The sequence below is a fragment of the Lontra canadensis genome, unplaced genomic scaffold, assembly GCF_010015895.1.
Source record: "Lontra canadensis isolate GAN:19392208 unplaced genomic scaffold, GSC_riverotter_1.0 scaffold184, whole genome shotgun sequence".
Classification (NCBI taxonomy): domain Eukaryota; kingdom Metazoa; phylum Chordata; class Mammalia; order Carnivora; family Mustelidae; genus Lontra; species Lontra canadensis.
In genome coordinates this window covers 636314-652696 of record NW_022631178.1, presented here as the reverse complement: position 1 = coordinate 652696, position 16383 = coordinate 636314, and the positions used below count along the sequence as shown (strand labels likewise).

Below are 16383 nucleotides of genomic sequence, written 5' to 3'. Positions count from 1 at the left end.
ATAAAACATGATGTTCACATCTGAAACCATTAACTTTAAACACATAATGGGGGGGGTTCACCTACAATAGGATGAAAGGAGGAACAGGCAGGGGGTGGGGCTGTCTGGAGGACAGAAAGGCGGGGCAAGGACCAGACTTGGGCAGGGGGCAGGGCCTGATCATCTCCATTATCAGTAAAAAATAAGTGAATGAAAAAAAACTCCACCCCCATTGAAATGGCCCCAGTAGAGGGCTTGTCCCTCTGCCCCAGGGGAATCTGGGGATAAGGGCACGAGTGGGGAGGGTCCAATTTAGACCAGCAGCGAAGCCCCCCCCCCCCAGGGGGTTAATGCTACACAGCGTCACCCCTACTGGGGCTTCACAGCTCAGCACCCCCTCCCCTCCTGACTGCCAGGGGGCCCTCCAGACACAGCCCACAGGCCACATCTCTCTCAGGTTGGGCCAGGAAGGAGGGCTGGGGGTGATTTCCCCGTCCCCCAACCATTTCTCTCCCAGTTTTCAAGAGACTCCCAACCACTATTGGCTCAGAAAATTAATAGTCTATAAATACCCCAAGCTCAGAACAAAAAGGGGGTGGGGCCGGGGGAGATGGCACAGTGCGTGGACGCAAAGGCTGGTGGCTGGTCTGTCCCCCTCCCTCCCTTTCCTATTAGGAGAGGGCCCCACACTTCCACCTGAACCCCAGAGGCAGGCTGGGGTCAGCATACTGAAGCGCCCCTCCTTTTTTCCTGGAAAAATAGACCAAGAGAAAAAAGCATAGGTGTGGAGGAGACCTGGCCGCAGGGGCAGCGCAGCGGGTCTCCGGTGGCTGTGGGGCCTGCCGGCCACCCTGAAGGCCAGGGTGCAGCTGCAGTGGGCCTTCCCTCCTTGGCCCTGCCCGTCTGTAAAGTGCATCATGAGGCATCTATGTTTTTGACTTAAACCTGAAGGGGTGGGGGCGGCTTCCTCGTCTCGTCCCACTCTCGGCCATCTGGAGTGACTGCTACATCTCTGGAGCTTGGGAAGTGGGCGGGGAGGGCCCGGCTTGGCCGAGGACGGGAGCCACCACGGGAGGAAGAGGCGGGGAAATGTGAGCTGAACCAAGGAGGCAGGAACCAAGTCCATGGAGAGTTCAGAAAACCATGGTTAAGAAGGGAAATTAAAACAAACAAACAAAAAAAAACCCCAAAAAAACCCAAATACTGAAAAAAAAAAACACAAAAAAACAAAAAAACCCACAAAAAATAAAAAACAAAAACAAAAACAAAAAAACAAACCAAAAACCAGAAGGAAGCTGGTAGGAAGGGAGGGGCCTCCCACTGCCCTGACCCCAACTGCCTGCCCTCCCGCGCACAGGCTGGCCCAGGGGACTCTCTGCTCAAGGTGGCCGGGCGAGGGACATGGTTCCTAGGCCACCACGAACTCTGACTTAATGTCAGGGTTGACTTCCGGCTTCCAAACGGAGTCCTCGAAGTCGAGGCCCAAGCCGGAGGCCTCGCTGGGCCCGCTGCCCCCACCGCCACCGCTGGTGTCGCTGCGGCCAGCCTTGCGGCTTGGCGGCCAGTGGTAGGGCCCGCGGGCATCCCGCCGGGCCTTCCTGCGGAGCCGTTTCTGCTGGAGCAGGAGCTGGAGGCGCTCCACCTTGCAGCGGGTGGCCCGATTTTCTGTCTGCCGCAGCCGGTCCCCTGCAAGGAGGCAGGGACCATGAGCCCTGTGACCCTTGGGGGAGAGGCCAGACAACCCCCAATCCCCACGGCATGGGGGACCACCCAGCCTTCCCGGTCGCCAGGAGGTGTCTCAGACTGGAGGCTTCTCAGACCCCGGCCACCGCGGGACCCGGCCAAGGCGGGCGCCGGAGCACACCACCAGCCCACTGGTCAGGTGGAACGATGGCCCTCAGGCTGGTGGCTTTGTTTCCCCTTCATGACCTGGGCCGGAGGCCTGCCAAGGCAGAACAGGGACACTGCTCCACAGGGCTCAGGATTTCCTGGGGCCGGCTGGGTCTCTGGGGGACTCAAGCCACCCCTGGAGCAGCAATGGCTCCCCCCCTTCATCAGACCAGGCCATTCACAGAGGCCCCACCTGCCATCTGGACAAAGTGCAGGGGGGTGGGGGGAGGGAAGGAAGTGCCCCCCTCGGGAGAGGACAAGGACACTTTGTGCCCCAAACACACATGCTCTGTTCTCTCCACTCTCCTGCGGAGCAGGGCAAGCAGCAGCTGCCACCCCCCCCCCGGCCCCCCGGCGGGTCAGCTGCTCTGAGCCACGCACAGAGGGGCCTTGAACAGCCCAGGGACGGGCGGGGTGCGCTGGACACTCACCCAGGGGCTTGCACATGCGGGCCTGGCTCAGGGAGGCCGGGGCTGCAGCCGCCAGCTTCTCACAGGAGGTAGTTTTGGGGGTGAGGTCCGGGGCAGGTGAGGCGGGCGCGCACTGCGCGTGGCAGCGCAGCTGGGTCAGGGACGGGGGCATGCCCTGGTAGTGCCGCGTGGCACTCAGAAGGTCATTGAGGATCTGCAGGATGGTGCCGATGTCACGCCGCGGCCGCCCGCTGCTGTCCTGGCAGTTGGGGTGCAGTGTGCCTGCAGGAGGTGGGGGGCTGCTGGTGAGTGCGGGCGGGATGGACACGTGGCCTCTGAAGCGCATGCGCAGACAGGTGGGCCCCCAGGGTGGGAGTGAGCACGCGGGGACCTGCGCCTCCTGGGGGCCCCCAGCCTCCCGTATGGTGGGGCACGGGCCAGGAGACCCTGGGGGGCGACGGGTGAGATCGTACCCCCACCCAGCTGCTGCCTCTGGGTGGCGGGGGATCCGTGCAGGGGTACTGCGACACCTACCAGAGAAGGTCCCTGAGAAGACCCCTGGGGCATGGTTCACGAAGCTCTCGATGACAGCGCCAGGCTTGCGGGAGCGGGAGGTAGGGCTCCCCCCGGGGGTGGAAGTGGGGCTAGCGCCAGCACTGGCAGGGGGCGAACAGTCCATCTGCAGGATGCCAGGGAGAGGAGGGCAGGTCAGCGGGGGGGGGGGGGGTGGGGGGGGGGGGGGGAGCAAGGACAGTCCCTGGAAGCTGCAGACCTGGGGCTCTGAGCCCCCACCCTCCGTGAGGCGGGGGACAGCCCACCTTCCCCAGACTCACCTCAGGGCAGGCGGCGGAAGCGGAGTGGGATCGGAAGGAGCCGGCGGTGACAGGCGAGGGGGACGTGGGGGCAGGGCTGCTGGCCATCGGGGGGACTCGGGCAGCGCCGGCCATGGGCCGGCAGGGGGACACGGGGGCGGCCATGCCGGGGTCCCCGCGGGCAGCGGCGGCGGCAGCGGCGGCGGCGGCCAGCACGTGGCGGTGCTGGAGCGGGGCGTGCTGGGCGGCCAGCTGCAGCTGCACGAACATCATGTGGTCCCCCACGCGCAGCGCCAGGGTCAGCGGCGAGCGGCCCGACAGGAAGTCACTGACCTGTAGAGAGGGGCCCGTCAGCGCCAGGGCCCCAGCCTATTGCGCCCCCAGCCCGGCCCAGCCCCGGCGCCCCACGCTGCGTGACCTGGGGCCTCTCGCCGCCCCTCTCTGGGCTCTGGGGTCCCTGTCGGTGCCACGGACGCTTAAATAAAATGAATCGGTATTTCCGGAAGACGCTTCCGCCAGCCCGGCCCGGCCCGGGCGCCACTGGGGGCTGTGGGGGACAGAGGCGGGTCAGATGGGGGGGGCCTGGCCCTCCCTGGCCAGCTTGGTTCTTTCAAGGGGAAACTGAGGCCAGAGGGGGGCAAGACCCAGTCAGCAGTCGCTGCCCTCAAATAACCCCACCCTCCCAGCTCCCCATCCTCTGCCTGTGAATACCAGAGGGGAGTCAATCACAGACCCCCTCCCAGTTAAGCCACCCAGGCAGCAAGTGGGCGGGAATTCCTGGACAAATTCTTCTTCCTAACCTTTGCTTTCTCAAGATAAATATTTATCTGTCCTGGGTGGGGCTGAGGCTGAGGGGGAGGCTTCGCTGCTGGAGGGGGCCCTGATGGTTCTGAGGCCTGGGTCCCACGAGACCTCTATGCAGCCCCAACACAAACCCTCAGATCTGGTGGGTGGCGGCGGCAGGGGGTGCATCCGACACCCAGTGCAGACTGGGTCCCTCCTCTGGAGCCTGGCCAGTGCTGAGCTTTCCCCAGGGGCGAGGATGGTGGGGAGGGTGGAGGTTTCTGAGAAGTGACATAGGCCGGGATGACTCAGAACCACCGCCTCCCAGCCCTCCGCTGGCAGCGGCTGGCGTAACCTTCTCTGCTTGGGGGCCACAGGGAGGCGGCGAGGAAGGCGGGCAGTGTGCAGCTCCCCCAAACCCTGAAGCCTGGTCTGCAGGGTACCCCCCCCCCGGGTCCAGAAGCTCCCCTTGCAGGAAAGGCTTGGGGTGGCTCCCCAAGAGCAGCTGGGGAGTCCCCCCCCCCACCCTGCAACTTCCTCCCTGGGGACGGCAAACAGGCGGGCATGACTCGGTGCCAGGCGGGGAAACAGCCCTGGGAGCCAGTCACTCCGCCCAGCGCCCCCCCCCCCGACGCAGGCACTGTGGGGCGGATGTGAACCAAAGACACCCCGGCCCCCCTGCCAACCGCAGGCCCCCCTGCGAGCCAGAGCTCAGTTCCCATCTTCACCAGGAAATCCAGTGCGGCCCCCACCCGGCTTCTGGGATCCCAGCTCTGCCTGCAGCCCACCGGCCCTCCTGATGGCAGACCACCCAGCACCAGCGCCCCTCTTCCTCCTCACTACCTAGCTGGTGAGGACAGGATGCTACATGTCGGGGAGGGGGCGAGGGCCTCTGGGCAGGAGGAAGGGAAGCCGCTGAGCAGGTTTCCTGCGGCCAGCCCAGCCCACCCCCTAGCGGGGCGGGCAGCAGCCTGCTTCCCCCACCCTGGCAGCAGGCGGATAGCTGAAGCCTGTGTCACCCTCCTGGGAGGAGGGCCCTGCCGCCAGAAAAATGAGGAAAGGAAGAGGTAAAAAAAAAATAATAAATAAATAAATAAATAAATGCTGCAACAAAACCGGGAACCCAGCCGTGGGCCAGTCCCTGCCTTCCTCCTCAGCTCCTGGCCAGTTGCTAAATATTTTCCTAACATCCTGTCTAGGCTAAGGCCCTGGGGTGGGAGCCCCCCTCCCCCTTTTGGGGCAGAGAACAAAGGGCAAAGGGAGAAGGGGAGGGAGTCACCCCTTACAATGGGGTCAAAGAAGCCGGAAGGAGTGTCACCCAGGCTGGCCCCTCCAGTCCTCCTCCCACCCACCCACAGAAATGTTTAAAAAAAAAAAAAAAAAAAAAAAGGTCGCCCTGGGGAAACCGCAGTGGCTGTGGAGGGAGTACTCCTCAGTATAGGGCTGGGGCCCCAGGCCCAAGGTCACCCCGGCAGGCAGGCTGGTGAAAGCCCAGCCCCCTCCCCCATGGCAGCCACCGTGGGAGAGAAGGCCCTCAAGGTCAGGTGGTGAGTGCGGAGGGGGCGGAGGAAGAGGAAGCTGGGTGACCAGCCCAAACTGGCAGGAAGGCTGGGCGGTGCGTCCCCTCCCTCCCCACGGGTCTCCTGGGAGCACAACCACCCCCACTCCCAGGCCCTCCCTCTGGTCTCGGAGGGACCGGCGCCGGTCTTACCTGTGTCTCGGTCAGGCTCTCCAGGGCCTGCATCACAGACTGCTCTGGCCTCGAGGCCTGGGACTGAAACAGAGGAGAAGGCGCTCTGAGCGGGCGCTCCGCTGCAAGAGGGCCCGGGCACCAGGGCGGGGGAGCTGCTCGCCGGCGGGGGCCGCCCTGGCAGGGTGTGTGCTGGTAACCAAGCTCTCAGGGGAAGGGGCTGCCCGCCTGCGCCAGAGCCTCTGGGGCACTGTGCCCCAGCCATTTACCATGAGGCCCGCCTCCACGGTGGGCACCAGCGTCAGCTTGCTGCCATCCCCCACGCCGAACTCCTGCAGCTTCCCCGAACTGAGCCGGCTGGGGGGAGGAAGGAAGGAAGAGGGTGAGGCCAAGGAGACACGGCGGTGAGGCGGAAGCACAGGCCAGCGGGGAGGGCTGTGTTCCTGGGGGAGATATGGGAGCCCTACCCACCCCTATCCCTTCCCAGCTCCCCAACCAGAGGGATGGTATGTGTGTGTATGTAGGGGGAGTGTCAAGTATCTGGCCCCGAAGGCCCCCATGCAAGTGGCTCAAACCTCCTCGGGGAAGAAGCCCCACTCTGGGCTGGGGCACCACCTCAGCACCTCAACAAAGCACTTTTTCATCGACAGGCGCCAGTGCACCCTTGCGGTCCTCTGCCACCCGCCCCTCACCCCACGGCCGGCCCCTGCCTGTAACTCCGGCCCCGAGCTTCTCTCTGTGGGAGCCACAGACCTTAGCCTTTAGGGTCTTTTGCAGTGCCGGGCTCTCCCTCCTCCCTCCCTCCCCGGCGCCCGGCGCAGGCCGCGGCGGCTCAGACAAAGGAGACCCTCCCCCACCCGCCCCTCCCCCACTGGGGCCCCTCCGCTGGGGATGGACACTGTGTGTCCCTGGAGGCCCGCGGGGGGGGAGTGCTCCCCGGCCTGGAGGCGATTTAAATACCGGGGGGAGGGGGAGACTGCGGGAGTGCTCGGTGGTTAGAACAAAGGGGGGTAGAAAGACGCAAGTAGGGGAAGAAAACAGCCAGACGTGGGGGGGCACCGAGCAGATGCGGAAGCCAGCGGGAAAGCAGGCAGAGGAGGAGGCGGCCGCGCCCCCCCCAACCCCGCTGCCGAGACCCCCACGCTGACCCGGGACTCCTGCCTTCCCAGGAGGGAGGGGGACGCCCTCGCAGCAGCCTTTGTGCAGCGACCCCGGGCGGGGGAGGGGGCCGAGGCAGGCAAGGCCGAGCAGAGGGCGCCCGAGAGCGCGCGGCGCGCCCCCGCCCCCCGTCTGGCCGCCCCCTTCCTTTCCCGTGCGGCGCGCTCTTTGTTCCCGCCCGGGGGCCGGGGCCCGAGGGGGCGGCGGGTCCGAGGGCGGCGCGCGGTACCTACGTGTCTTTGTGGAGCAGCGCCAGGCGCTCCTTGGGCACTTTGAGCCGCTGGGACAGCCGCTTGCGCAGCCCCTCCACCGTTTCGTCCGGGGGCACCGACAGCTCATAGCGGGTGCCCGTTGTGCTATGGATCGCTAGACTCATGGGCGCCGCCTCGGCCGCCGGGCCTAGCTCGCAGGCGCCGCCGGGGGCCCCGCGCCGGCAGCTCCGGGCGCCGCCGGGCTGCGGCTCCATCCCCGGCCCGCGCTGGAGGGCTGGGGTCCACGGGGCGCCGCCAATCCTCGTCGCGCCTCCGGGCAGTGCGGGGTGTTGGGCTCCCCGAACCGGGGGTCCTCGCCGTTCCTAGGGGAAGCGCAGGAACCCTTCGAGAAAGTCCCAGGAGCGGAAGGTGAATCAAGAATCAAAAATCCGAGCGGCGCTCCGGGGTCGCTCTGGCTCGTCGGGGCGCCTTCCGGGGGTGGGGACTGCACTCGCGGCTCCTTTCAAGGACGCTGGGCGTGGGGGAGGGTCCCGAAGAAGGGGCGCCGCTTAGGCGGTCGCGTTCGGTGCCGGCCGCCGCTCGGGCCGCGCTTCCCCGCGCGTCCCCTCCCTTAGCAACAGCCGTCCCTGCCGCCGCCGCCGCCGCCGCCGCCGCCGCTTGAAAGATCTGGGGGTGAAAGTAACAAGAAAAAAAAGTTATAATGTATCAACGTTCCGAGGGGCGGGACTGCCGCCCCCTCCCATTCACTACTTACTCCGCCGGCCGTGAGTCGGCCAATCGCCGCGCGCCGAACGCCCAGTCGGCCGCGCGGGCGGGCCAATGAGAAGCGCAGTGGCGCTGCCCCACGTGGCCGCGCGGGCCCGCCCATCGCCCCGCCCCCGGCCCGGCGGCCAAGGGGTGCTCGGCGGGGGCGGGGCTGGCGCCGCTCCGGCCCGCCCCCGCGCTCCACCCGCCCGCGCCGGGGGCCATTCATACGGCCCTCAACAAAGGGCAGGCGGCCCGAGGGGGATCGGGTTGAGTGGGGGAGCGGCGGCACGGGGTCCCGGTCCCGGACGGCGCGGCGTGGGGGCGGGCACTATCCCTGCGCCGGGAGGGGCAGGAAGCCGGGGTACCTCCCCCCGCGTCTGTCCGGGAAGCCGCCGCGAGCGGAAGCGGGAGGCGATCCCTGCGCTTCGAGCCCGGACGGCTCTCAGGAGGTTCGGCCGCCGGGCGTCCCCCACCCGTGGGGCGTGAGGTCCCGGCGAGGAGCGGGGCTGCGGGCGGGGCCTGCACCGCGGTGACGTGGGCCGGTGCCGGGAGGGCCCTCCCCCTCTCGCACCTTCCCGCGCCGATACCACCTCGCGTCCCACCCCTGTCCCGCGGGCCCGGCCCGCTTCCCTAGTTGCGCCCGCCCGAGCCGTGACGTGACGCGGCGTCCCCGGCTGCGCCCGCGCGCGCCGCTTGGGGCTGCGGTGAGTCAGCAGCGCCAGCGCGCCCCCTGCCGGCCCCGTCCGGGAGCGCTACCTGAAGTCCTGGGGAGGGGGCGAAGCAGCTGCCCCGGGGCGGGAGAGAGGCCTACGGGACTGCAGGCGAGGTGGGAACCTCCGCTAGGGGTCTGGAGCCTCTAAGGCGGGAGGCCAGGCCGCACAACTGGAGAAACTGAGGCTGAACAGCAACTTGCTCAAGGTCACTCGCAGGGTAGGAAGAGTGCCCGGTAGGCGGGGCGGGGGCTGAGGTCTTGCCTGGGCGGTGCTGCTTGCGCCGAGCCCCTCCCATCCCACGACCCGAGGGGCTCGCCAGGGCTGGAGACACCCCGAGCCCTGCCTGCCCCGAAAACAAAGAAAAGTGGGGCACCTTTAAGAGCCTAGAGTGGGGCCCTCCTACTAGTCCGGCGAGATCCCACCCGCACTCACCGGACGCGGCCGGTCCGAGGTCTCAACAGTCCCGAGTGTACCCACGTCCGGGGACAGAGCGCGGTGGCGGGGCAGGTCTGGGGCCGAGCGGGCGGCCCCCAAGCCTTTATCCGCACCGCCTTCCCTCGGGGTGGAGTTTGGGCGGGCAGGGGGCGGAGGGCCGGGCGGCCGGTGACGCAGGCTGGCCCCCGCCCCTGCCTGCAGGCCGGGGCCCTGGGGCGCCTTAGGTTCTGGGCCACCCACCCCGAAGCCTCGCCTCGTATATTGGGGGTCGCTCCATAAATGCTGCTGAACCCAAGGTCACGAACGGCAGCGCCGACGGGTCGGATCCCCAGGACGGGGTTTCGGGGTGCACAGGTTGGCTCCCGCCCCGCCCCCTTTCCTGCCGCTCTAGGCCCGGTGCTTCCGCCTGGGGGCGCCCGCGTGGGGGAGCGCAAGCGGGGGGGGTGTCTGAGTCAGCGGCCACGGTCCAGGAAAACAGGCTGGAGTCACCTGCCTGTTGTGGGGGTGCCCCAGCCAGCTGCCCCAGCAGCCTGGCCTCCTGCATCCCTTAACGGTGACCTCAGAAGGCATTTACGGAGCGATTAACCTGCGCCAGGCCAGCCTAGTGCAGCTAGTCACCACCCACCGCGCTGTGACCTTTCCGAGCCTGTTTCCGCAGTTCTCCACGCGGTAGACGTCTGGGGAGAATCCAGCTCAGCTCATTCTGGGGTCCCGGGGTGGGCCGGATCACCCCACCCATTTCACAGACCAGTTAACTGACAGCAAACAGCAGCAGGTGGAAATGCGGCCAGTCCTTGTTCTCCCAGCATGTGCTCTGGGTCGGCAACTGAGGACGACCCTGAGTGGTGTGGGGTGCTCAGTCTTCCTGCTCCCCTGCCCCTTGTCCATTTATCTGGTTTCTCACTGTATCTGGCCTGACCACCTCCACCCCACCCTAGTCATGGGCACCCCTCCCAGGGCTGTGTTCCTTTCCAGGTCTCCATCCTGCTCCCACCCAAAGCTCCTGCAGCCTTCGACCTGCCCCCTCCCATCCTCACCATCACCTCCACACCCAGAGGCTCCCAGCCCCACAGGGTCAGGAGACCTTTGGGAGGGGGCCACTGGGGGCTGGGATGGAGGAAGTGCTGGAGCCTGGAGAGGAGGCCATGGGGCCACCGCTGAGGGCCCCGCTGCTGGAGGAACAGGGGGTGGCAGAGGGAGCGGTGTGCCCTGAAGCCAAGCATTTGGCGCTGGGTCAGGGACTTACGGCCACGGCAGACTGGGCTGTGTGATCTGCGGAGGGGGTGAGACCTTGCCCTTTAGGTCACCAGGGGAGCAGCTGGTCCTCCCGGAACTGGGGCCCTGAGGGTCCATGCACATTTAGGAGGGGGACAGTGCGCTCAGGAAGGGACCACGGGCCCAGCCTGACTCTACAGGTCCAACTTAAGAAACACACCAAGTCAACCCACTTCCTGCTTTTTTTTCCCATTTAAAGGATCCCGTGCTCTAGTCAGCCCCTGGGTGTGGGCACACACGCAGTCCAAGGGGACCCCCTTCCTCAAAGAAGGACAAGCCCTTGTGTGAGCCTGCTCTCGAGGGAAGGGTGGTGACCTCCGGTTCCTGGTCGTATGACCCACTCCACCCTGGGTGTCTCCAGCCCAGGACAAGGCTCTGGGCAACTTAGGCTGTCCCTGCAGACCCGCATCAGGTGTGGGCATCCCTAACACCCCAAGGCTCCCATCTCCCGCAGGAGGCCTGCTCTGTGCCGAGGAAACTTACCTATGTTCAGAGCTGTCCCTGGCCAGAGGCTGAACCCTCTCAGGAACAGGAGTACGGCTAGAAGGACCGCTGGTTTGGGTGCCCGTCCAGCAGCTTGGCTCAAAGTGCTGTGGTCATACTGCCTTACCTGTCCGTGGTGTTATTTATAGTTCCCAAAGCGTGACCATGAACTCCAAAACCCAGAACAGGGAGGAGTGGGCCTGCTCCTGTGAGCCCATGGCTGTCACAACACTCTTTGGCCTGGGGAGAGTCAGCTGCTTGGCCTACCAACCTGAGTAGGGGGACCGAGGGAGAGAGACCCCATAGCTGTGAGCTCACTAAGAAGCCACCATAAGCAAGGCTCCCGCGACACGGAGCACCAATGAAGCCAGGGGACAGTCACTCGCACGGGACCGTGACACACAAATCCACAGCCCATCTTTGCTGACAACATGCCCGGGGGTTGGGGGAGGCCTCCCTGTCACCTCCAGACTGCCAGTGACACACGGGAAGGCCCAGGCTCTCCCACACACTCACCACCCTGGAATCCCCTGTCAGCCCTGCTCAGGCCCAGGGCTCAGGCAGGGGGGTGAGGAGACCCCTCCCCCAAAGTCTCCTGCCGGGCCACCTGGAGCCAGCTTCTGGGCCACCCCCATGCTTGCAACCGAGAAGAAATGGAACAGCACACAAGCTGCACAGAGCCAGGGCTGCCCCCGCCCGGCAGCCCCACCCCATCTGGGGCCAGCCCAGGGGCCTGGATGGCACAGAGGTGCCAACACCACCAGGGACGAGGCGCTTGGCCAGCCAGGCCACCCACAGGCCGGGTGAGCAGAGGGCTGGGCCTCTGTGGGAGCAGGCAGGACCCGCCTCTTCCCAGCGTGGCTGGGGCGGGCCAGGGAGCCCACAGGGCAGACGGCATATCCTGAAACTTGGCAGAGCCCCAGGTGGCTGTCCAGCAGCCCAGGCCTGGCCCTGGAGCAGCAGCCACGCCCCTGCCTGCCGTCTCCCCACGCCTGGCCAGCAGCCTGTGCCAATCCCCACCCTCCTGGGCTGATGGCACCCTGCCCACCACCTACCCTGGTTTTACAGGCCATGTCCCCTGCACACCCCACTCCCCAGTTTACTACAGACCCCAGAGGTCCTTTCGGCCCCAGCTTCTAAGCCCTGGAGCCTGAGGCTGGTGTTCAACACCTGATCCCCGTGCAGAGACACACACGGCTGGGACAAAGGCCAGGGAAGGTCCTGAAGACAGAGTTCCAGGCAGCACACAGAAGCAGCGTACACGAGTCGGGTCCCTGGCTTTTAATGGGGGGGCTCGAGCTGGGGGCAGGCCATCCCTTGGAGGCAACTGGGAGCGGGTCTCCATGGCAGGGGCTACAGGCTCAGGGGGATGGTGGGTGACACATGAGGTTGGGGAGGGGGGCTGGCAGGTGGGGGGGGGGACACAGCCCCTCCTCAAACAGCAGAGCAGGTCTCTGGGCTCACCCCCAGCCACCAGGCCTGCCCGCCCTGGCGAGGCGGCAGGATCCCGGCGGGCTCTCGGTGGGAAGCTAGCGCCGTGCTGCCCCCTGGCGGCCTTCTCTGGCGAGACAGCTCTGGCCACAGGAGAAGCCCCGCAGGCGGCTCGCAGCTCTTCCTCCCCAACGCACCCCCCCACCGTCAGACCGGCCCCCTGCCAGCCGGCTCAGCCTGCCCGGGACACCCCCTGCCCAGTTCCGGGCCTCGGTTTCGCTGCTGGCCAGGGCCACGCACCGCCTACTCGAGAGCCTTCACCAGGGCCTCGTTGGCCTCGATGCGGATCTGGATCTCAGCCCTGGAGGCCTCGTCCGCGGCCCCGGACAGCTCCGACTGTGCCTTCTCCAAGTTCACCTTGGCTGCCTGCAGGAAGCGGGGAATGGGTGAGAGCCAAGCGGCGACCCCAGCCTGGTGCCGGCCCCTCCACCAAACTCGAGTTCCCTTCCCCGAAGCCATCTCTAGCACAGCCCCGGCCTCCCCGGTGCATCCGCCTCCCTTGGGACACTCACCCCCACGTCGAGCATGTCCAGCGTCACGGCCTCTTCAGCCAGCAACTGCACGGAGGAATCAGCGTTCACTGTGACGGAGCCACTGCTCACTACAGGAAGAGGAAGGCATGAGACCTCCACACCCACCTGCAGGTGACACGATCACCCCCAAACCAGGAAAGTGGCTCCACGCTGTAGCCCTAGAGTCTAGCATGGAAAACAGGCAGCCGGAGAAAGTGACACACACACATGGGGCTCAGGGGCATCCACTGGAGGCTGCACGCAGGGGACACCCACCAGCCCATCAGCTAAGCCAGCATGAGGACGGAGGCGGGAGCCGGGTTCGAACCCTGCTGCGCCTCGCAGCTGTGCTAGTGGAGGCACGTCTTGGGATGCAAGGGCCTGCACCTCCTAAGGGCCCCTCTGGCACGGGGCTTGACTTCTCTGTCAGACCCCTGTCCCCCGCCCCGCCTCCCTACAAGCTCCTTAACCCCAAGCCCACTCTGTGCCTTTTACTTTTCCCAAAACCGTGCCCAGACACTGGATCCGGCCTGAGGAAGTACGCGGCCCCTAGGCAGCCCCTTCCCACCACTCACCAAAGTATTTGGAGGTGGTGCCATCCTCAGCATGGACAACCACCAGCCCCGGCCGCAGGACCTGCAGGGTGGGCACGTGGGCCGCAAGGATGCCAAAGGCTCCTGTCTGTGTGGGGACATCCACTTGCCGGACGTTGGCACCGTTGAAAAACACCTAGAAAGACACGGGGCGCGTCACTGCAGGCCAGTCTTCCGGCGCTGGGACCGGCTCCCCTGCAGGAAAAGGGCCAAAGGCAGGAAGGAACACTGACGGCGGACACAAAGACGCCCCCCGCGCGAGACAGGGGCTTTGGCCCCCGCAGCCTCCCCCTGCCGGCCTCTAGCGCAGGGCCCGACCACACAGAAACGCTGCAGGAGCACAAAGGGCGCACCAACCCGGGCGGGCACCCAAGAGAACGAGTGTCCGACGCTGTGGGACATGCGGAGGGGGCGGCGGGGGGCGGGGAGGTCGAGTCCGTGGACGTTGGCTTCCAGAGGAAACTGTACAGGACTCGGATTCCACACCACAGGGAAGAGCGTAGGGCTCGGGAAGGAGTGCGGGGGGCGACCGAGGTGGGGGGCTCGGAAGCCAGACCAAATGAGACGGAAGGAGCGCGGGTCCGGGATCCCATAAGGGGTTGGGGGCCTCGGACACCCGGAGGCTGCGGAGCCCGGATTCTGGACGACACCGGGGAGGGACCCAGGGAGCGGGACAGATGGGGATCGACACCCCAAAGGCGGGGGTCTCCGACTGCGGACCACTACGGGTCCGGATCGGAGACGGCGACCAAGCGGGGTCCCGAGCCAGACCGGCCTCCGAACCTGCGTCGGTGAGGCGAAGGTGAAGGACATCTGTCCCGGGCCCGCAGCCGGGGCCGGAGCAGCGGTGGCCTCGGCGTAGGCGCGGGCCTGGCGTGTGAGGGAACGCAGGCCCGGACGGCGGAGCAGCGCGGCGGGTAGCATGGCGACGGCTGCCAGGGGACTCCAGCCGAACGCTGGAAGCTGGAGGACGAGGAGGACGACGCGCGGGGACCTCTGGGAAGAAGAGTCCTGGCAAAGGCGCACGCGCGCACTACGATTCCCAGCGAGCCGCGCACATGGACGTTGCATTGCGCCCCGCGCGCGGCATGCTGGGGCTTGTAGTTTCCTTCCAGTTCCAGAGGCCAGCCGCGGGGTAAGATGGGATATGTGCCAAAAGCCTCCGCGGAGCAGGGATTACTTGAATTCAAGATTTGGGGGGCGCTCCTTGGATGCCAGGCGCTAGAGCCATCAAGAGGAATACCAAGATTCCGGCTTTGGTTTGGGGCGGTGGGGACGTTTAACAAACATCAGTGTGACTTATACGCAAACCATATGGCACGTTGGAAGCTACGAAGTACTCAAAGGAGCAAAGAAAAGCAGCCCTGGGGGCCAGATTGGGGTGGGCTGCGACTGTCGGACGCAGACGTGCTGGGAAGGGCATCCTGGGCCTATCTAGCGCCGACAAGTGCCGGGCGCCGCAGGCGCGGCTCGGATGCAATACTCGACGGCGCCGGCAGAGGGCACTCGGCGACCGGAGATACACGCACCGAAGCCTCGTCCGCCCTCCGCCCCCGCGCGCCGCTGACGCACGGACGCGTGCGCGGGCGGCCCGGGGCTGCGCTTACGTCACCTCGGCTCGCGCAGCCTCGCTCGCGGCGTTGACGTCACCATCCGCCCCCGCGCTCACGCAGGTGGCGCCCCGGGCCAGGCCTCCAGGCTCACATCTTGGTCTCCGGCAAAACGTGGAGTGTGGGTTGGACGGGGTCGGGGCCCACACCGGGGAGGGCCTTGGCTGAGGGGCCGAGGGGTGCAGCCACAGGGGAGGGGGTGTCACTCCTGGGCCCGGGCCTGGGCACATGCGTTGCGACGCGGTGCTGCCCCCCGTGGCTCCCCAACCCCAGGGGCTGCCTGCATCCTAGCTGCCTGCCTTCCAGCATCTGGGGCGCCTGTGGCCTACACAGGGGAAGGATGCAGACCTAGTGCCCAGATCCCCCGCCGCCTCTGGGCATCCCGGCCCAGGGTGTGTGTGCACAGAGGGAAGCCGGTTCGCATTTCTAGGGGTGCGTCCTGTGTGCAGTCCCAACCTTTCCCAGAGCCCCGGGCCCCACATGGAGGCGAGCCTAATCTACCTCATCAGTCCGCTACTCCAACCCATCCACTGGGCAATTTCTCTCCCATTCCTACTCCAGGGGCGCCAATGCATAAAGGCAGGACCTGTTACTCAGGCCCCAAACCTAGGGTGACCCTGGAGCTTTCCAGTGGACCCCGTGGGCATGGCCTGTCCACTCAGTGGCCACTCTCACTGGTTTGCATAGCCCCAGCCTCCTCCCCTGTCCTCCAGGCAGGTGAGTTCACACACAGCCAGCGGCACCATGTCATTCTCTTGCCGGGAACCACAAGACGGCTTCCCTTGTTCCCTCCAACACAACACTTTGATTTCCAAACCTACTTTCTTACCCAGGTCCTTTGCACATCCAGCTCCTGCTCACTTGAGCCAGCGCTTGCCTGGGTGTTCACTCCACCGGCAGATTCTTGTCTTTGATGTGCGGGCTCGTGCTATGCCAGGGGACCCAGCTCCTGACTTGGGACTCACCCTGCAGTGATGGAATGGGTGAGGAGGACACGACACACTGGAGCAAATAACAGGCGACATGCAGGGCCACAGAAAGGGGCAGGGTGGGAGCTGCTGTTACCAAAAGTAGCCAAGAGGACATGCACTGAGACTTGGCCATTTAGGAAAGAGTTGAAGGAAGCCAGGGAATGACTCTTGAAGCTGAGTGGGAAAGAGCCTTCGAGGCTCGGAACCTGCCAGTGCAAAGGCTCTGAGGTTGAAGTGGTAGTGCCAGTTTTCACTGAAGGGTAAAGGGGTGACACTGTGTTGAGCATAGGGCCAGGGGGCTTGGGCTAGGACCCAGACCACCCTGCTGCAGGTTGGTGTCCTACGAGGACATCTAGAAGGACAAGTCACGATTCTCTGAGATGGAGAATGGGGGCAGCTTTGTGGGTCATCAGGCATGGAGTCTCTGCTGGAATAGTTCTGATGTCACCCGGCGCTGGGCAGGCCATGGTGGCACTCAGCACAGGTCATATTCTATTATCGTTGCTCGTTGTTTGTCCCAACAAGACGCAGCGCCTGGTGAACCTGGCAGTGCCACATATTAGGGAAGAGAAGCGGGGGGGGGGGGGGGGGGGGGGGGGGGGGGGGCCCCCCCCCCCCC

General features: G+C 65.9%; 2 protein-coding genes across 5 annotated transcripts; both read right to left on the bottom strand.

Moving 5' to 3' along the window:
- Window positions 1-1239: 1239 nt before the first annotated feature.
- On the bottom strand, window positions 1240-8937 carry MIDN (midnolin). Of its 4 annotated transcripts, XM_032847024.1 has the most exons (10): window positions 8827-8937; window positions 6956-7600; window positions 5834-5921; window positions 5586-5648; window positions 4027-4155; window positions 3510-3638; window positions 3113-3424; window positions 2814-2958; window positions 2301-2561; window positions 1240-1665 (listed from the first exon to the last, which is right to left on the bottom strand). In XM_032847024.1, the coding sequence occupies exons 2-10, from the start codon at window positions 7186-7188 to the stop codon at window positions 1388-1390; spliced, it is 1638 nt and encodes a 545-aa protein (XP_032702915.1). In that variant the 5' UTR covers window positions 7189-7600; window positions 8827-8937; the 3' UTR covers window positions 1240-1387. The 4 variants fall into 4 exon arrangements, with proteins under 4 accessions (XP_032702915.1, XP_032702917.1, XP_032702916.1 ...); XM_032847026.1 differs by lacking the exon at window positions 3510-3638 and having other exon boundaries at window positions 8827-8930; XM_032847025.1 differs by lacking the exon at window positions 4027-4155 and having other exon boundaries at window positions 8827-8929.
- A 3267-nt stretch (window positions 8938-12204) lies between these two features.
- ATP5F1D (ATP synthase F1 subunit delta) lies at window positions 12205-14174 on the bottom strand. The gene is made up of 4 exons (XM_032847075.1): window positions 13967-14174; window positions 13166-13319; window positions 12591-12679; window positions 12205-12444 (listed from the first exon to the last, which is right to left on the bottom strand). The coding sequence occupies exons 1-4, from the start codon at window positions 14105-14107 to the stop codon at window positions 12322-12324; spliced, it is 507 nt and encodes a 168-aa protein (XP_032702966.1). The 5' UTR covers window positions 14108-14174; the 3' UTR covers window positions 12205-12321.
- Window positions 14175-16383: the final 2209 nt, after the last annotated feature.